This window comes from Panthera tigris, chromosome B3 (genome assembly GCF_018350195.1).
Source record: "Panthera tigris isolate Pti1 chromosome B3, P.tigris_Pti1_mat1.1, whole genome shotgun sequence".
NCBI lineage: Eukaryota > Metazoa > Chordata > Mammalia > Carnivora > Felidae > Panthera > Panthera tigris.
Genome location: NC_056665.1, coordinates 29,137,096 through 29,157,703, shown reverse-complemented (window position 1 = coordinate 29,157,703; position 20,608 = coordinate 29,137,096). Strand labels below are relative to the sequence as shown.

At 50.3% G+C, this 20,608-nt stretch overlaps 1 protein-coding gene across 2 annotated transcripts in view; it reads right to left on the bottom strand.

The window, feature by feature from the left end:
• Positions 1-217: 217 nt before the first annotated feature.
• Positions 218-20,608, bottom strand: part of TMEM266 (transmembrane protein 266) — a 124,827-nt gene continuing 104,436 nt past the window's right edge. For both annotated transcript variants that reach the window (XM_042988317.1, XM_042988316.1), the window contains exons 9-11: positions 16,175-16,364; positions 2,782-2,844; positions 218-1,369 (exon numbers count right to left, since the gene is read on the bottom strand). In XM_042988317.1, the coding sequence (XP_042844251.1) occupies positions 774-1,369; positions 2,782-2,844; positions 16,175-16,364 (849 nt within the window). In that variant the 3' untranslated portion in view covers positions 218-773. The remainder of the gene's footprint in view (positions 1,370-2,781; positions 2,845-16,174; positions 16,365-20,608) is intronic.

Here is a 20,608-nt window from a genome sequence, read left to right as displayed (position 1 = left end):
AAGAGCTGCTGGGTGCGGCTTGGGCCTACCTGGGTGGCTTTACCCCAGGCCAGGCCAACCCAAACCCACTCATGCTTCTTCACCTGGGCTAGCAGTTGCAAAGGAAAACCTCTGCCAACCAGAAGTCTCAGTGCAGTTGGTTTTTATTATTAAAGCCAAGATTGGAAAACAGCTGTCCCCCCACCCCCCCCAGTGACCCTCCCACCCACCTCCAGATTCATCTCATTATGTCCTATGAAGGTGAAAACTAGACTTGTCTGGAAAAGACTCAGAAATGCTCATGCCGAATGAGAGAATGAGGATGAATGAAATAGGCTCAGATGGTGGTCTTTGTATGATTGTGTCGGCTCCACCCAGGATTCCCAGAAAAGACGGCTTGGGGGTGGGGCTAGATAGCCCCTGCTCACAGTGCTGTTCCCAAGGGTCCGGGGTGGGCGCCAGGAACAAAGGCAACGGAAGAGGCTGGGCTGCCCCTGCGCTCTACCCTGCTGAAGCTGGGCCACAGGCTGGTTTTTATAAAAATGGTTTAAAAAGACCCCAACCATGAGCACCACCCTCCCCTGAGCAGGGCCAGAGGAGGCGCCAGCTCTGGGCTTTGAGGTCTGAGGCATGTGGCCTCCTGGCCTGGTGACACCTCCCTGGAGGCAGGCAGCACCCTGAGGGAGGCCAGGTGGGCTCCCAGGCCTTGAGTGATGCCCCTGGTTGCCTCTGGGGCTCTAGGAGAGCATCCAGATAGCTCTCCCTCCTCCTCCCACGCAGCCCACCTGGAGGTTCTAGGCTTCAGGGACCCTGTGCAACTTTTGCTCTTTGGATTCCAAAGATCTGAATTTCTCCTCCAGCATGGGTGCAGCAGGCTGGAAGTGGATGACAGGCTTGATCTGAAAGACAGTGAAGCCCTCCTGATTCTTCTGGTTGAAAAGACTTACCCTGTGCTCCAGCTCGGGGCTGGTTTGGGCCGAGCCCGCTGGGCTGGGCCAGGTGACAGGGGCTGGGTCCAAGGCCCTCTGGGATGGGCAGGGGTCCTCTGATAGGGAGGACAGCAGGTCCTGGACCGTGGCCTCTGCCATCTGCTGCTGGGGTGGTAGAGGCAGTGGCTGAGGAGAGGGGCTGGGCTCTGAGGACGGCTCCTCACGGGCGGTACTACAGTCTGTGGAAGAGCCCAGTGTCTGGCTGCTGTTGCTCTGGGCCCGGGTGACGGAGCTGTGAGCAGAGCGGGAGGCGCTCTCGGAGGTGGCACTTGCACGGGTGCCATTGCTGCTGAGCTTCAGGGGCACATCGACTGAGAAGAGGTCAGAGGAGATGTTGGGCTGGTGGACATCGATGGCAGCTGTGGTGACTACACACACAGCTGGCTCTGGAACACCACTGTCTGCAAGAAAGGAGGGGATGCTGGTAACACTTCTCCCTATGCCACACCTCTGCAGGCCCTGATGTGGGTGGCTCTGACCTGAATGGTGGACAGTGAGTGTGCCTGGGCTCTGCTGGGGGGGTAGGGGGGGTTGGTCTGTGGTCCAATTTCCCAATGTTTGCTGGCCTGCCCTGAGGGAGGATTATGCCCTGCCCTCGTCTTGGTGAACTCGTGTGGACATGGGACATGCACTGGTCAATTATCTGTGAGAACTGATCTGTGGCATCTATATAAACGGTAAATGGCTGTTGCTCTGCCTGGCAGTCAGCAATGTTCTAGAATAGATGGTAGCTGTTCTGCCCACTGGGTGCTGAAGGAAAGATGACAACCTGGGAGCAGAGTACCTGGATGATCTGCCATGGACCTTTGTTGATTTAGTTAAACCACAGTGCTGCTGGGGTTATTAATGCCAACATCCTAACTCAGAAGGCATGAGGTGCCAGGACAAGGAATTTGGGTTTCATGGTCAGGGGGAGTCATTCAAAGTTTTAAATGGGGCCAGTCTGAGAGTGACATGATCAGAGCTGTGTCTTCAGAAGATTGATTCATCCCTGAAGGATGCATTGCAGGGGGAGGACAGAGGACACTTCAGAAGGTCTTTAAGTGAAAAGTATCCAGGGGCCAAGTTACAGTGGGCAGGCACAGTGAGGGCAAGTTGTGGGGTGAGTGCACTGGGTGAGAGGTCTGAGCTAGAGATGATGGTGTTTGAAATCAGCAGATTGGATGAAGCTTTGAAAAAGAGAGGGAGAAAAGAGATCTTGAGGGGGCTAAATTATAGAGAAGAAAAAAATCCAATGCATTATACATGTCACACAATGTAACATTCTAGTCTTACAAAGGAATATATAAGGATTTGAAGGCTGTGAAATACAAACTATAAGGTTTAAGACACTGGCTAAGGAGAAACAAGACACTGAAGGCCTGCGTATTATTTTACACTTGATCTTAGCCAAAAGGCTGAGAAGCAATAGGCCTGCGTATTATTTTAAAATTCAACCTTTCCCGTAAGTGGAAACCACTAGGCTCCCCTGAAACTTCTTTCAAGTGCAAGAATGAAATGTAACTGGAGCAAGGACATGCCCCACACCTGTTGCTCCTCAAACCCAACTACCTCACCCCCATCATGATCATGCTGAAAGGGTCTCAGGTTGAGAGGCACTGAGGTCACTCAGATTTCTAACCTCCAGCCCCCCTTTCATATGAGGGTCCCACATGCAGCCCTCACTGGTAATCACGGAGTACTCCACCCTTGACATCCATAGCTGGGTGCTGGACTTGGCTGGGAGTTAAAGCTCCAGGTCTTTGAACTCTGCCTGCAGTTACGGTTCACAGGCAACAGGAGATGGGCACGCCAGCCCTGGACACAGACTCACCACTGCTGGGCCCATTGTAGTACTGACTGATGTAGCTGTTCATGTCATCTTTCACTGCGGCATCTATGCAGAGGACAGAGAAAGGTGAGTGTGGTGGCTCGCCAGGCTGTGGCCAGTTCATGTCCCTCCCCCAGTACTAAAGCCCCTACCCATCACCATGAGAGGAGGCGTTGTCTCCCAGAGGCTCTCTGCTGCTTTCCAATCCTCAGTGGGGCTCTGCGCCAAGGCTGGGCTGGCCTGGGTATCAGGGACCCAGGTCTTCATGAAGCATCTGGCTTGACGTATGGCACAGGCAGGGCCCTTTCCTTCTCTGTCTTCAGTTTCCCCATCTCTGAGATGAGGGGTGTGGAAACAGTTCCTCAGGGTTTTCCCTGCCTGGATGGCCTAAGTCTCTGAGTCTACCTGAGGTTCTCAGGGTGACCGGAAATGCCATCCTCAGTACAAAAGTCTCAAAGCCCTGCAAGTGGCCACACACAGACAGCTGCAGAGGCTGATCACTGATGACATCCCCTTGGCTCACCCATCTGAGTACCTAGTCTCCCATGGAGTACAGGGATGGAACAGGGGCTGCGCTTCCCCACTACCTAGTACGGGGTGAGTGCTCAGTAAATAGTTACTGCATGAATTAAGCATGACAGGGTATAAAGCTGTTCAGATCAAAGGAGATGACATGGGATCAGAATCTCAAAGAAATGGTGGTTCATCATCCTGATAGGAATGAAGAGGGAATGGGAGAGAGGAAAGGTGAGAAATTCAGAGTGGCCTGAGAATGGGAGGACAAGCAGATGACTGGAGACCCCAAAAGCCATCCCAAGGAGCTTGGCCTTGTTATGAGGGCAGTGAAGAACCACATGAAAGTTTGAATGCGGTCAGGTGTGACTCACTCCCAAGGTTGTGGGGTGAGTGGTTCAGAAGGTGCCAGGATTTAGGCAAGGAGACCAGAGACGATGCCCAGGTGAGGCTGACAGGTCCTGGGGAGGGAAGTGGTGCCTGATGGGACAGAAGGGAGGGATCAGAGTCAAATGATAATCAGGAGGGACCTGGCATGGTTTGGAGAGTAACAAGATGATCTTTGACTCAGTTTGGTAACTTGTCAGCTGAGCTCAAGGTATGCTCCATTAGCAACCGTGGTCTCCCCTGGGTCCTAGGGTCCTACAAGGACCTATCAGAATCAGACCTGATTTCAAACCTTGACCTACCACATTTTAGCTAAATGGTCCTCTCTGAGCCTCTGTTCCCTTATCTGTTAAGGAGATTAAGCAAGCTAACGAATGTCGAATTTCTCCAGTGGGGTCAGGCACACGAAGGCCTTCAACACACAGAAGTCTAGTTCTTCCTCTCCTATGGACGTCTGAGGGAGTCCACACCCCTAGGTGCTTCTCCTAGGAGCCGTGGTCTACAGATGAGTGGACCAGATGCTTTCTACGGCTGCCTTCCTGGACACACCTGAAATCACTGCAAAGGCCAATCTGTCCTGACGCTGGAAGTCTGTGAGCACAGGCAGACCTGGCTCTTAGAAGCTTTTTTGGCCTCTTTTGATCTTTAAATGCCTGTGGTGAGAGGTGTGTTTTGCATTAATGCCTCAGCTGAGGGAGGGGCCCGAGGGAGTCTCTCGCTCTAGGCCCTGTTCCAGGATCAGCCAGCAATGCTCCCTCAGAATCAGACAGCAATACAATTCTCCATGGCTCTTTATAATTTATGTTGTAAATGCTGTCTAGCCCTGCAGGTCACCCTGGGAAGTAGGTGGTGGCTGGTGTGGCTGCTTCCGGCAAGCAGTGACAGGAGGGGGTCCCCCAGGCCTATTGGGCCAGACAGGAGGTTCTGGTCCCTTCCTTTGCACCATGGCTGCAGGGGCCTTGTGACATGGGCAGAACTATGAACTCGGCTAAAATATCTGCAGACCTGTGAAAATTCATCCTAAGGGAGTTACACACAGAAGTTGGCCTGGGGTGATGAAGAAAAACCCAGACCCTAGAAAATTACATGGACAGCTACATGCAGAATGAAACTGGACCACTTTCTTACTGAATGAGAGAAGTTATCTGCAAATCATATTCGATAAAGGGCTAAAATCCAAAATATATAAAGAACTCCTACAACTCAGCAGTAAAAAAAAACAAACTAATTAAAAAATGGGCAGTGGACCTGAACAGACATTTTTTTCAAAGAAGAAATATAGCTGGCCAACAGACACATGAAAAGATGCTCAACATCACTCCCCATCAGGGAAACGCAAATCAAAATTACAATGAGCTGTCACCTCATACCTGTCAGAATGGCTAAAATCAACAACACAAGAAATAAGAGGTGTTGGCAAGGATATGGAGAAAGAGGAACCCTCTCTTGCACTGTTGGTGGGAATGCAAACTGGTACAGCCACTGTGGGAAACAATATGGAGGTTCCTCAAAGAGTTAAAAATAGAAAGACCATGGAATTCTACCAGTGGGTATTTACCCAGAGAAAATGAAGACACAAATTTGAAAAGATATATGCATCCCTATGTTTACTACAGCATTATTTGCAAAAGCCAAGATGTGGAAGTACCCTAAGTGTCCACTGATAAAAGAACAAATGAAGAAGATGTGGTGTACACACAGAGAGAAATATTACTGAGTCATAAAAAAGGATGAGATCATGCCATTTAAGGCAACACGGACAGAACTAGAGGCCTTATGCTAAATAAGTCAGAGAAAGACAAATACCATATAATTTCACTTACATGTGGAATCTAGAAAACAAAGAATAAATAAACAGTGGAAAACAGACCTGTACATATGGAGACTGACTGATGGCTGCCAGATGGGAGGTGGTGGGGAGATAGGCAAAATGGTTGAAGAGGAGTGGGAGATACAGGCTTCTGGTTATGGAGTAAGTCCCAGGAATGAAAGGTAGAGCATGGGAGATGTTGTCAATGGTATCGTAATAGCACTGTATGGTGACAGATGGTAGCCACACTTGTGGTGAGCACAGCATAATAAACTTGTTAAATCACTGTTGTACGCTTGAAACTAATGTAACATTGTATAAACAAATTGTAACAAACAAACCCAAAACCCAGATCCTGGGTCTTGTCCTGGGGCATGCCACTGCCACAGGAGCCTGAGGTCACATCCCCTCTCTGGTCCTCAGTTTCTTCATCTGTACCACCAGGGGCGGGTGAGGCCCTTGCAGATTGTGATGTTGCTGGGCTAGATGGCTTCCAAAACCTCTGCCAGCTCTAAAGCACCCAGAGGTGAGAGAGCAGTGTGGGAAGGGACCAGAGGCATCTGGGCTATCACCTCACTACCTCCTGATGGGGGGCTCTCCCCTCCATGGCCTGCACACCTGGGGAAGGGAGGGCCTACCTCTTTGTTAAGGAGCTCTAACAGTCAGCTGTGGACAGCTTCTTGTTCATTTGTGCTCAGTAGGATCACAGTGTGCTGGACCCTGTGCTGGGTACTGAGGCCAGGAGTCCTGGCCTCTGAGGAGCACAGGCGGGGCCTTACCAGGATGTCCATTCCTTGGTCAAACAGCCAATCTCCATTTAATCAAGCCTTGCAGACCCTGGTCCTGTCTTTCACAGGTACCAAGGCTAAGCCCACTGCTCCTCACTGTCTATGTGATGGTGACAGACCATCCAACACTTAAACACTTAAAAGGCCCTCCTGAGAAGTCTCCTCTGGGAAACCACTGTCCATTTTCTACCCCTCCCCAGTTTTCCAGCCTTTCCACTCTGAAGGCTTCACTAGGGGTTACAGATGTGACCAAAACAGGTGGAGGAGGGGAAGGGAGGGAGCATTCACTGTGCCTTCATAGCTCCACACCTTGGGGTTTGGCACCACACACACCGAGATCCTTTAATCCTGGCCACTGCCCTGCAAGGCCAGGATTACTTAATAGACTGGTCCTTCCTAAAATCTGGCGGGATTACTCCCCTAATGCAGGCTGACATCTTCCAAGTGGGTGCAGCAACCGCCCTACTCCACTGACTCACGAGACACCCAGGGCTTCTCTGCAGTAACTGGGGCCAGGCCAAGCCCTTACCACACTTGGCTGTGTAACCTCCATGGAAGATTCCTGTTTCTCATCCCAGGCAAATGTCAGTACAGAGGTGCAGCCTGCTGAGGAGGACTCTTTTTTTTTTTTTTTTAAGTTTACTTATTTATTTTGAGAGAGAGAGTGGGGGAGGGGCAGAAAGAGAGGGGGGAGAGAGAGAGCGAGAGCGAGCGAGAGCAGGGAAGGGACAGAAAGAAAGGGAGAGAGAGAGAATCCCAAGCAGGCTCCACGCTGTCAGCATGGAGCCTGATGTGGGGCTCGAACCCATGAACTGTGAGATCATGACCTGATCTGAAACCAAGAGTTGGAGTTGACTTAATCAACTAAGCCACGCAGGCACCCCAGAGCACTCTTAATGTTGGTTCAGTCCAAGGTATTAGATCTTTCTCCTATCTCAGTGTTGACTGTTTGAGGTTGCCACATCTTCATCCAAGCCATTGGAAAAAACAATCTAGGCTAGGTGAACTGTAGCCCTGATGTCTCTCTTGAACTTATGACTGATCTGGCAACTGGCCAACTTCGTCTGAATGACCTCTAGCTACTTCTGACTCAACATGTCCCAAATAGAACTCAGTTTCTCCCTCCACCTCCATCTTGGTGAATGGTTTCTTTGCCCACCCAGGCTGGGAGACTGGCTACTTCTCAGTGCTTTCTCTTTCCTCACCCGATTCCTACCAAGTCTGTGACTATTCGAGGGACCCCTGATGCCCTCTGTTATGGTCCTGTGGTCTAGCCATAGGTCAGATGTCGTGCTTTCCCCTTTGGACTCTTGTCATGTCTTGGGTTTAATGAATGGGATGGCTAGCTGCATGAATATGCCTGACAAAACCTAGGGCCCAGGTGGCCACTGGAGGTTTGTCCAGTCTGCATTTGCTCCCTCTATTCCCACACAGGGGCCTCAGAATGAGCTTTAAGATACAGATCTGAGGGGCGCCTGGGTGGCTCAGTCGGTTAAGCGTCCGACTTCGGCTCAGGTCACGATCTCGCAGTCCGTGAGTTCGAGCCCCGCGTCAGGCTCTGGGCTGACAGCTCAGAGCCTGGAGCCTGCTTCAGATTCTGTGTCTCCCTCTCGTTCTGACCCTCCCCCATTCATGCTCTGTCTCTCTCTGTCTCAAAAATAAATAAAAAAAACATTAAAAAAAAAAAAAAGATACAGATCTGAAAGCGAGGCCTGCTGGACTCCTCTAGCAATGCTGACACTGTTCATGCCTGCTCTCTGCTTTAAGCAGGCCTTCTTCTCCAGAACTGACCACTTGGGCTGGGGTTCCGTCCTGACCCACACAGGGGCCACATTTTCTTCAGCATCTCTCTAGCACTTAGCATGAGGCTTGCCATATGCCAGCAATAAATAGTGTTGACTGGACAGATGACTGTGTCTGGGGGCCTGCAGGACCTCCCAGGACCTCCCCCTCTGGGATTCTCTCTCACTGTTCAGCACACAGCCTCTCTCCTTGTCCCTGATCCCTGCCTGGAGACTAGAGACTGTTGGGTAACTGGGAACTTGGGGAAAAGGAGAGGAGGTAGACACAGATGCTTGTGGCCAGGAACAGGCCACCATTCATCCTCTACACGAGGGGCTGCCCACCTTCCACCTAAGAATAATCTCCTGCCCCAGAGTTTGTTTTGATTTGGCCCCAAGGGGCCCTAGGGCCATGGAGGAACCACCCCATGGGAGGACTGAGCTGGCTGCCCCTGGAGGGGCTGGAAAGAAGGGTGGGCACAAACAAAGGCTCCAGGACAAAACAGCCACCTTGTGGTCTCAGGCAAATCCCTAGGCACTCTGAGCCTCAGCTTCCTCACAGGTGAAATGGGGATGAGAAACACCAACCTGCTGGGGAGCTGTAAGATTTACTGAGGTAATGAATGTCAAGTCTAGCCCTGGGATGTCCCTCACCTTTCTGAACCCCTGGCCCATGGCGTTCCCTACCAACCCCAAAGTCTTGAGGCTTCTGAGGCAGCTACAGCAGCTGCTCTTGGCCACCTGGCACCTTTCTTCCTGGGGTGTAAACATTCTGAAAATGCATCCGGGCTAATCCTCCCAAAGCCCTTCGAGTGCTGGCCATGGCAACGCTCATTATGTGTGTTTGCCCCTGGGGTGGAGCCCCAACTTGCCTGGCAAGGCTGAGGTTGAGAGAAAGGCTGAGGTTGAGTCAGCTGGGCCTCCTGGAAGGGGTGAGAGCGGGTGCTGTGGGGCAGGGTCCCAGGACCCCACATCCATACATCCTGTGCAGACACGGGCCCAAAGTCCATAGGGAAGCCCTGATTCCTGGTTTGGGGCTCCTGGTCCCTGACTAGGCAGCCCTCATAGAAGGAGGCACGGACATTCACTGGGCACCTGCTGTGTACCATGCACTAGAGCTGTGCCTGTGACCAAAAGCCCAATCCTTCGCAGAGAAGATGTGCTTCTGCTACTATCCTCATTCTGGAAAAACTGGGGCTCAGAGACAGGACGAGCAGGATTATGGGGTCCCTTGTTCAAAAAGCCAGATCATATGTGATAAGGGGCTAATAATATCTACCACATATAAAGAACTCCTACAACTCAACAGTGGAAAGAACCAAACCAGTTAAAAGCTGGGCAGAGGATCTGAATAGACATTTTTCCAAAGAACATATATAGATGGCCAACAGACACATGAGAAGATGCTCCACATCACTCGTCATCAGAGGACTACAAACCACAATGAGATACCACCTCATACTTGTTAGAATGGCTATTAGCAAAAAGACAAGAGGTAATTTTGGCAAGATGTCAAGAAAAGTGAACACTTGCAGAGTTTTGGTGGGAATGTACATTTTATAGCCACTGTGGAAAGTAGTATGGAGGTTTCTCAAAAATCAAAAATACAACTACCATAGAATTCCACTCCTGGGTATTTACCCAAAGTAAACGAAAACACTAACTTGAAAAGATGCACCCTCACATTCATCACAGCATTATTTATAATAGCTAATACATGGAAACAACATAAGTGTCCAATGGTGGATGAATAAAGATGTGGCATGTGTACATACACACACACAGATACACACACACACAGACACACACAGATACACACACACTGGAGTATTTCAGCTATAAAAAAGAAAGAAATTGCGCCATTTGCAACATGGATGTCCCTTGAAGGCATTATGCTAAGTGAAATAAGTCAGGGAGAGAAAGACAAATACTATATGATCTCAATTATGTGTAATCTAAAAACAAAACAAAAATAAGAAAACTCTGAGCTCACAGATACAAAGAACAAATTGGTAGTTGTTAGAGGTGGGGGTTGGTGAAATGGGTGAGTGGGGTCAAAGGGTACAAATTTTATTATAAAATAAATAAGTTATGGGGATATGCTGTATTGCATGGTGACAATAGTTACTAATAATGTACTGCATATTTGAAAGTTGTTAAGCAAGTAAATCTTAGAAGTTCTCATCACATTAAAAAGAATATTTGTAACTGGGGGGTCTGGGGGGGTTCAGTCGGTTAAACGTCTGATTCTTGGTTTCGGCTCAGGTCACGATCTTATGGTTCCTGAGATCGAGACTCACATCAGGCTCTGTGCTGACTGCATGGAGCCTGCTTGGGATTCTCTCTCTCCCTCTCTCTTTGCTCCTCCCCTGCTTATTCTCTCTCTCAAAATAAATAAACTTAAAAATTTTTTTTAATTTTATAAATATGTATGGTTACAGATGTTAACTAGATTTATTATGATCATTTTGCAATATATACAAATATCTAATTGTTACATAGTATACCCAAAACTAATAAGCTATATGCCAATTACACATCTGTTAAAAAAAAAAAAAGCATTAAGGATTTCAAGTAGACCACAGCAGAGCACTGAACCAAGTTCGAGCCCCTGTATGACCAACCAAGTCACCAGGCCATGGACCCAGTCCCGATCAGAGAGGTAAAGTAACTTGTTCAAGGCTGAGCTGAGATACAAACCCCTAGCCCTAGCCCTCTGCCCTGCCAACTGTCTCACTATTTTGTGTGAGGCCCTACAGCTCTGGGGCTTCCCTGGGTCCTCAGTGACTCCACTAGGAACACATGTGAGGAGGCCAGCAGTGGCAGAAACCCCGACTTGTCTCCATAGCACATAGGTCTCTGCTCTCCTAAGGGTACACCCTGGTGCCAGCTGCTTGGCAGAGGGAAGGCCCTCTGGGGGGCCGCCTGGCCTGGTGCACCTCTGTGGGGGTTTCTCTGAGTGCTGGGGCAGCATACAGGGACACAGAGGTTTCCTGTGATATACAGTGAAACTGTGGCACTCCCACCAGTAGCTGTAATTCATAAATTATGGGCAAGTTTCAAGACTAATAAATTTGGGAGGGAAGTATTAACGACTACACAGGGGCACCGTGAACTTGGCAGGCCCCAAAGTCTGGAACTTTGCAGCCTGGGTTTTAAAAATGATTTGTGCCAGAGCAAGTCTAAACAGAAGCTGGTCGGCGTTAGTCTGGCTCTGACCTGCTGGCAACTGTTGAGACTGTAGGAACCACTCAGCACTCCCACCCCTCAGGGCCACCCTCCCGCAGTGAGCAAGGCCCCCTCCACAGGCTCCTGTCACTTCTCGCTCATTTCTGCAGGTTAATCCTTGGAAAGTCTGTGTGCTGTTGTGACACAGTGAGCTTCGGAGCCCTCACTGGCCTGAAGGTCATCGTTAGCAACAAAGGCTGCCCTTTCTACATCTCCAGAGTAGCCCAGGGCATCCCTAGCTTGTCCGGCCATAATTTCTAATGTCATGGAAATCCCTCCCTGGACACAGCTCCTGATCAAAGAGAAATCAGCTGGGGGATGCCCTGTCTCACTGGCCCACTGGAGGCTATGAATCACACATGCCACTTGCTGGCCCCCCAGCTTCTGCCCTCTGCTTCAGCGGTGTTGGCTTTGCTACTGATGGCTCTGGAGGTTGGCAGTGAAGTGGCAGAAGTGGCCTGTGGGGGAGTGGACTGTGCATGGCATAGACTGGGGCAGGTACAGGGCAGGTGTGCGTCTAGAGAGGTTGGAGGTAGGGGTGTCACAGAACAGATAAAGGAGAGCAGGGGTGGGCTCCAGGTATAGATGGGTGGGGCATTTGCAGCTGCTCCCAGGGATACATGTTTGGCATCTCTATGGGAGGCCTGGGTGCCTTGTTCAGACACCTCCTAGTCTCAGGAGGGTCAGCACAGATGCCATGACATCCTGGCTAGTAACACACAGCTGATCAAATTTACCCTGAGTGGGCTTCGAGTGTGACCCAGCTTTCTCCCTTCTTATTCTGCCACCTCCATCCCTCCTGGAAGTTGTTCATTATGGGGACAGCAGAGAGAGGGAGCAGGATGGAGAGGCAAGGACTCCTAGAATGTGTAGGATTATTTCAAAGGCTTGGTTTGTTTGTAGACTCTCCAAACCCAGATCTTGACTCCCTGTGGGCCCAAATGTGGCATCAGGTGTTGAGGGTCTGGAGGTCACTGGCTCAGGGACAATAATGGCCATGCTGTTATCGCGAGAGCCAAGGATCCTGATGATAGAGAGGTGCTATAGAATGTGTGGCTGTTTGGAGGCGCTCACCTGAGCTCAGATGTTTATAGTGAAGAGACAACAGAACCAGGCAGGCCTAAGCCCCAGGTGAGCTGCAGCCTCGAGATGGGCTGTGAGCACCACTGTGGGCAGAGCAAGGAGGCTGGCTGCCCAGCAGCTGCTCCTCTGACTCATTCTGCTTTATCAATGAGGAAGACCCTGGGATGAGCTGGAGACTGTGAAGCTCCTGTCCTTGGGAAGCAAGACAAGCAGGCAAAAGCTGCTGACTTCTAGAAGAACTTGCAAAAAGAATATTCTTATATTCTTTTATTCTGGATTCCACAAACACCAGCCTAGGGAGCCGAAAGTCAAGAGGGGTTTCTGGAGTGCACTGCTGCCAGATAGTCCCTGAGCCCAGAGCACTGCAAGGACCCACATTAGCACAAGTGACATCCACAAGCCGCCTTTTGTTCTTTGATCAGTTACAGACTTGCACATTACATTTCACACAACAAGCACTACAGGGAGCCTGCTGAGGGCCAGGCCTGGGTGGGCTCTGGAGATAAACAAGTCTTGGGGGGAACACACATATAAATGGTCACAGCAACACGGCACAGTTGATTGGGTCTCATGGGAGTTCATGGAAGTCTAGAGGGGAGAGAGTGGTGGCTGGGAGCTCACCTGGAGATGGGTTCTAAGGAGGAAGAGAAGTTTGGCAGGCAGGCCTGGCCCGCCAGTGATCAGCATGTGGAAAAGTTCCAAGACCTACCGCTGCATAGAACACAGAGCTAAAAGATGTTTCCCTTGCCCACAGTGAAGGTGAAGACAGTGGGAGGAGTTGAGGCTGGGCAAGCGAGATCATTAAAGGTCTGTATGCCACCTGTTAGAGGGTGAATCGTTGTGTCTCCCCCAAATTCATATGTTGCCCTAACCCCCAGTACCTCAGAATGGGGTCTCATTTGGAAATGAGGCTGAAGCAGAAGTCACTAATTAAGGTGATGTCATACTGGAGTAGGGTGGGTCCCCAACCCAGTATGACTTGGGTCCTTATAAAAAAGGAAATGTGAACACAGACACACACACAGGGAGAATGCCAGGTGAAGAGGAAGCCAAGGAACACCAAGCATTATGAGCAAACCACCAGAAGCTAGGGGACAGACCCTCACAGCCCTCGGGAGGAACCAACCTGCCAAGACCTTGATCTCAGACGTCAGCCTCGAGAGCCGTGAGACAGTAAACTGACAGGTAAGCAGTTTGCCGTGCTTCATCACCATTACTGCAGCCCAAGCAGCCATCAGCCAACGTGTTAAGTCAGGAATCAAAGAAGCTACAGCCCAACACAGATGGATGTAAAGTGCTGCACAGTGGAATGGGAGCAGGGAACGGGGATGGGGGGGGCCTCCCAGGGAACACGGGGCAGGGGGTCGGGTCAGCTGTGAGCTCAGGCCAGGCAGCCACATCTAAGGGTTCTCGGTTCAGAACAAAAAAGCAGGGGTGGCCCCTTAGCACTCCACCCTGGTCTTGCAGCTCCCCAAGAACTGTGTTCTGTTCTAGATGTCACTCTAAGAGGAACCAAAACACTGGAATGTTCAAGGAGAGATGATACAGCAAGAACATGGAGAGCTTCTCTCCTGAGGGTTGGCTGTGGGAATGCAGTGACAGTCCCCGCAGGAGAAAACACTCAAAGGCCAGTCTTTGAAATGACACCTCAGTATAACACTGTATGTCAAACAGACTTCAATAAAAAAATAAAATGAAAGGTGCCTCAGCCGGGAGGGCATCCACTGCAACCAATGCAGAACAGCTGCAGCCAAGTAGGAAAGACAGGTGCTGGGGGGCAGACCTCAGCCCAGAACAAAGAATTCTTTTCTAATAAACAGAGCCATTGAAAGTTGGGTTGGTGTGGGCTTCCCTGGGAGTTCAGGAGCACCTGTTGTTAAAGAAGGTAAGCTGAGGCCAGGGAGCCTCTTGGCAAGAGTTTTAGATGGGATGAACACATCAGCTGAAGTCCACAGGACTCTGAGGGAGTCCCTCCCTCAGAGAAGTCCCTCCCAGCCCCCAACTTCTACAGTTCTAAGATCCGAAGTTCTCTCTAAAAGATCATAACAGCAATCACCCCACTCCACAAAACCTGTCCACAGTGACTTACAGCCTCCAGAGCTTTCTCACATCCATCAGCTCCTCATGCTGCCTGTGAGGCAGGCAGAGCTGGAGCTGTGAGGCACTTTATAGAAGGGAACACTGAAGCCTCAAGTCACAGAGCTGGGGAGTAGTGGAGCCCAAGGCTCTGGCCTCCTGCCTCCCAACCCACACAGCTCTGCTGGGCTGTCCTGGCAAGGGGAACATGGCAAGCCAAGGTGAAGTGGGCCCGAGGTCAAGCTGGGGTTTAGGGCCCCACAGCCTGGGTTCTAAGCTCAGCACCATCATTTCCAGTGTATAATTCTGTGAAATTCTTTTTTTTTTTTTTTAATGTTTGTTTGTTTATTTTGAGAGAGACACAGCAGGGGAGGGGCAGAGAGAGAGAGAGAGCGAGAGCGAGAGCGAGAGAGAGAGAATCCCAAGCAGGCTCTGCACTGGTAGCATGAAGCCCAATTCAGGGCTCGATCTCATGAACCCTGAGATCATGACCTGAGCCAAAATCAAGAGTCAGACACTTAACCGACTGAGCCACATAGGCGTCTCTACCCTGAAATTCTTTCAACTTCTCTGGGTCTGAGTTTTCTCCTCCATATGAGAGAAAGGTGACGTGAGGATGAAATGAGATCACACTGTAAAAACCTCCCTCCGGGGAAGGGGCGATTTGATGAACTTTTAATTCCCTTACCTTCAGGTAAAAAATGTAAACTTGAAAATGTATCCTGAATTATTAGGGGAGGTCAATATTTAAAAGAATTTTTTGATAAAGTGACGTAACCCCTTACCCATCACTTTAGTGATAACATTTTCAGGTACAAGTTAGGGCAGGGAGGACTCAGACAGGAACACAAAAGGTGCCTGGGGAGGGAAGTCTGTGTTGAGAGCTCCTAGGATCCCCTTGGGGCCCTAACGTGGGTGCTCATCCCCCTACCCCCTGGCTCCCCAGCTCCCTGAGCTGAGGTAGATCCCTGACTTGAGTCCATTTGAACACAGCCTCCCCAAATCCTGCGAAGGTCCAAACTTGACAGGGCTGTGTCACCAGGCAATACCATCTGACATTTGCAGGACTGTTCTGCAGCTCTGGAGGCCACTTGCACCCACTTCCCTGAGCCTCACAACAACACTGTGAGGAAAGCTCAGCACCATTCCCATTTGCCAGCTAGCACAACCAAGGCTCAGAAGGAGGAAGTTCCCTGTTCAAGATAACACAGCTGGCCATCTATACAGTACTCATGCCCCATTCTCCACTAATCTCTCCTGCCCACCAGTTTGTTACCACCTCCAAGATTTAGGTTCTGGGCTGTACTGGCCCTAAGGATGGACTGACTATCTGGCCCCTGCGGGCGGGGTAATCCAGAAGGAAAGTCTCAAGTCTCTGGTTTGAAGCCTAGCTCCGCCATTTATTAGTGATGCGCCTTTGTACAACTTTTATTTCATCCGTAAAATAGGTAAGTCATACTTCTAATGCAGTGAGGGATGGCGAGATAATAATGCATGCAAAGCACGCCAGCGGCCCACAGGCATAGAATGGGTGCAAGTCACTGAGATGACTTCGTGGTTGGGGCAAGGCAGCCTGACTAAACGCTTGCTCCAGGGCTAGGAAAGGTCGTCCCGGGGGCACCCCCTCCTGAGGTGAGCCCCTCCTCCCACCAGTCCCGCAAGGAGGCTCGCCCGCCCTCAGGATTCTGGGCGCAGAGGCCTGGGTGGGGGCGGGCCGCCGGCGGGCTCACCTTGCGAGGGCTGCAGCTCCTCCACGACGCTCTCGGCGGCCGTCTCCTCCGCCCACGTGCCGGCCTCCACCACCTTGTAGCGGCTGCGCGGCTGGCTGAGCACGTGAGGGGCCTGCAGCGCCGCCTCGCGCTCGGCAGCCAGGTCCAGGTCCTGCTGAGCCAGGTGCGCCCGCAGCTGCCGGATCTCAAACTGCAAGAGGAGAGGGGCTGTGGGCGGTGGGCTGCGCGCGGGAGGGCGGGGCCAGGGGCGCTTTGCTCCTGGGGCGGGAGCCAGGAGCCTGGCGCTGAGAGTCCTGAGGGGTGGGTGGGGCCTTCCTTACAAATCTCCAACGACACCAGTCGCTAGAGCCTTTGACGTTTATGGAGTCTTATCCAAGTAATAAAGTGCGTTCCTGTGTGTCATCTCTGGGATACTGTGTAGTCTGGCCCCATTGTGAAGACAAGATGGCCATTAGGGGAAACACACCTGTGGTCTGTGGGAAGAGCACTGAAGGAGAGGCGAAAAACACGGGTTTGAATCTTGATCTAGTTACTTGCCTAAATGTGCGATCCAGGTGTGCCTTAATTCAGGTGTCTTACACTGATGATGAATGTAACACAGGATACCTGGGAACATCCAGGGCCAGCCTAACCAGCCGTGGGAGCCCATCCTGATGTCAGGGATCATCACCTGCTTGCTGGGCTGTCGACCGTCCATTTGTCTTCCAGCAACACCCACTTGCCTCTTCTAGGAGGTGTTCAGAAAGGGTTGGGCCCTAGTCCAGGCTCTGTAGCTTCCTGACCATGTGGCTGGGTTCCCTTATCTGTATAACAGGGGTTCTCACACCCTAGATCTCTCTGAGGACTTGGGTACTTAAATAAGGGCTTTGAAAAAAGCTGCACATATTTTGATTTTGGTTAATTATTTTTTGTTGTTGTTGGGAAAAGCCAACAAACCCAGATGCTTCTTGGGTTTGTGGCTGAAATGGCTGTTCATCCTTGGGCCTTTCTGGGCCATCTGTGCAAAGACAAAGTTGACGTCTGTCGTTGAAGGGCCTGGCTGTGGGCTCAGCTACAAGGAGAGCCTTCACTGCCACCTAGTGTCCCAAGAACACATTGCATCACTTCTGCACAACCTCCAGACAAACTCAAAGCCTGAAACAAGTGGTGGTGGAGGAGGGCAGTCCCAGGGAAGCCCAGTGCCTGGTCTCCCTACCTAGAAGATTACCTACTTGCCCATGATGCTCGGTGTCCTGCTCTGACCCCTCCCTGTAATGTTAGCCTCACACCTCCAACTCCTACCTGACAACAACATGGAACTGGGTCACAGGAATCACCAACTCAACTTGGTCAGAATAGGACTCTTCACTGCATCTGAAAATCACTCCTCAGGTGGTTTCATCTCATCTTAGCTGGAGCCAAAAATGAATCACCTCCTTTGTTTCCTTGCCTTCCCTCCCCCACCATGCAATCTGTCCCCAAGTCCAGCTCCACCTCCAAGTGCTACGCCAAGCCTGCCTGCCCCACCCCCCACCACCTTCACTGCCAGCCCTCACCGGGGCAACTGCAACTTCTACAGCCTTTTGCCATCTATTCTCCAGAAGAAGTCAGAGAGATTCTCCCAAACCTAGATCACATCATATCACCATCTTGTCTACAAATCTCAACTGGGAGGAAACTCAACTCCTTACCCTTGGCTTACAAAGCAGGTGCATGATCTGGCCCTGTCTCTCTGGCCTACTTCGCCTCATCCTTTCTCTCTTTACCTCTCCCTGTGATGCAGGGCTTCTTGTAGTTCCTTAAACACACCAAGCATGTGTTGATCTGAAGGCCACTTCCCCAGCTGTGCTGTTTGCTCACAGATCACATAGTCAGCTCCTCTGCTCAGACCCAACCCCCCCCACCTGAGGCAGCCACCCAGGCACTTTGTCATGCCAGCCTGTTTGAATTCTCTGCATTGGACTTATCACCTTCTGATATTTTATAATCTATTTTAATATTTTATTATTTTTCTTTTGGTGTAAATGAAATGCACAATTAGAGCATTCGTTAACATTAGGGTGGTCAAATAGGAGACTGACGTTGGGACAACCTCCCAATGTCAGTGTCCACAGGTTTTGTCTCTGGGACCACTCAGTTTTTCAGAGAGCTCATCAGCCTCTGGCAGCCTCTGTGCTGGGAGCAGGGCAAGGGAATGGGGCAGAGGGTCCCATCATTATACAGAAGGATTATCACTTAATCCTCGTTTTCAGCCCTGTACCCCTTCTCTGACCCTTGCCTAACCCAGGGACCACCTGCAGAGCCCTCTGGTTCAGTTTCTCCAGAGGAAAAACCTCTATGATTCTTGTAGGATGAGGGTGTGTGGTCTCCTGGCTGTTCAGGATTGGGATGGGGCCTAAGGGGCTCAAATATTGTGTGTACAGGCTTTTAGCCAACCCCTCTCCCTTTGGTCAGCTTCCCAATCACTCCTTTCTTCCCAAACTCTCAAGGGTTCTGAGGGCAGAATTAGCCCATTTCCCTCATTATCCTCTGCAGGCACTTGAATTATAAATTCTCCATTCTGCTAGATCGGTTACCCCTTTCTCATCCACTATTTTTCTCAAATCCACTTAAGTCTCTATATTCTTTGTCCTTATGGACAGGACTTAAAGAGACACTTTCTTAATTCTTAAGTGTTTATGGTTTTTTAAATAGTGATTTTAGTGGAGTTTGGGAAAGGAGATGATACAAATATGTGTAGTCACTCCATCATTTTCTTTAAGAACTATCTTTTGGTTTTCCCCTCTCACTTCAGTGATGGTATGATGGTTAAAAGAAAAAGAAAGAAAGAAAGAAAGAAAAAAGTCCTGATGGGTAGTTTATGCCAATCTCTGTGGTGTAAATACTCCACCATAGCCAATTTCAAACTACCAACACAATGTCATGGAGAATTGGGAAGACATGTACACAAGTGGTTCTCAGGGATAAGGGCTCTAGCACAGCACTGCCACCTTCGCCCCCCTAATAAAATATAATCTATGTAAGAGCAGGGGTCTTGACTGTTTTGTTGCCTGGTGTAGAGAAGGCACTCAATAATTATTGTTGAATTAATGAATGAATGAAACTAATCAGCTCTGCTCAATTCTGTGGTTTCAGACCAAGCTCCAATCTTAGCCCAAAGCTGAGATAGTCTGAGCCCTGATCCTGCTCACACACTAAGCTCTGACCGTGAGCCCCAACCATGGTTACACACTGAACCCTGTACCTGCTCACACACTGTGCCCTATCTCTGCTTTCAGTCTAGGCTCAGACTCTGGACCTCAACAACTCAGTACTTACATGGGGCCATTGGTTGTAGATGGTAAGAAAGCAACCCTGGCTTATTATACGGTGGTCTTCTGTGCAGGGGGAGAGAGTTCAAGCTACCTCTCTGGCATCAAGGTCTCAGAGGTCACAAGGGGCCCATGAGGCAACCTTCCTGAGTTCTGCTGGGGCTGGAAGCCCCTCCTTCCCAGGCTGATCTGAACTTCCCATGGGCATATGTAGACCACTTTCTCCAAGGCTGCTCGTCAGGGCCAGTAGGCCCAGCTAATGGCCTTCTAGGCCACTCTGAGCAGATGCATTATTGATAACTTGTAATTGATATAGAGCTGCCCATGAGTGTCCCACTGGAATTCAGGCCAGACAGCCAGAGGCCAGGGCTTGCCCAGCCCCAAGCCCACATGTGCAGACATAGGCACATACATTAAAACAAGTTTTAGGCTACAGATATGAACCCCAAGTATATGGGAGTTCTCCTAGACATTCATTCATTCATTCATTCATTCATTCATTCATTTACTCATTCAGATAAAGCATGGTGAGGGCTATGTTAAAATTCTGTTACGTGTTTTAGAATGAAAATGTGTCTCTCAGCTTGGAAGTGAGTCCTCAGTGGCCCCATGTGAGGGGGACCGTGTCTGCTGCACTGTGGGGAGTAAATCTCCCAGGACAGTCTCAAGGGGTGACACCGGGTAGCACTTGTGGCAGGGGAGGCACGATGTGTCCAAAAGACAGAGGCCTGGTAGGTAAGAGAGCCTGGGGAGATCAACAGAAGCCACACCAGGCAGAGCCCTTTAGCCACAGCAAGATGTTTCTAGGATGTCGGCCTTTAAAGAGTGACAGGAAATCACTGAAATCTTTTGAACGGAAGGACAGGTGAGGGAGGAGGTGTTGTGGTGACTCAGGTGAGCACTTTGGAAGGACTGTGCTGACAGCATGGCGAAGGATTGGACAGAGATGGGCCAGGGTGGACCTGGGAATACCAGCTGGGATGCTATTTCTGCAACCTAGGCCAAATAACCAGAATTTGGACTAGGTTGGAGACAGTGGAGACAGGAGGTTAAGGCGACTAGTAGGAGGTAGAAGTGTCAGGATGGGCATGGATTGGAATGAGGGTGAAGGAGAGGGACATATTTTTACAAGCTTCAGAGGGTA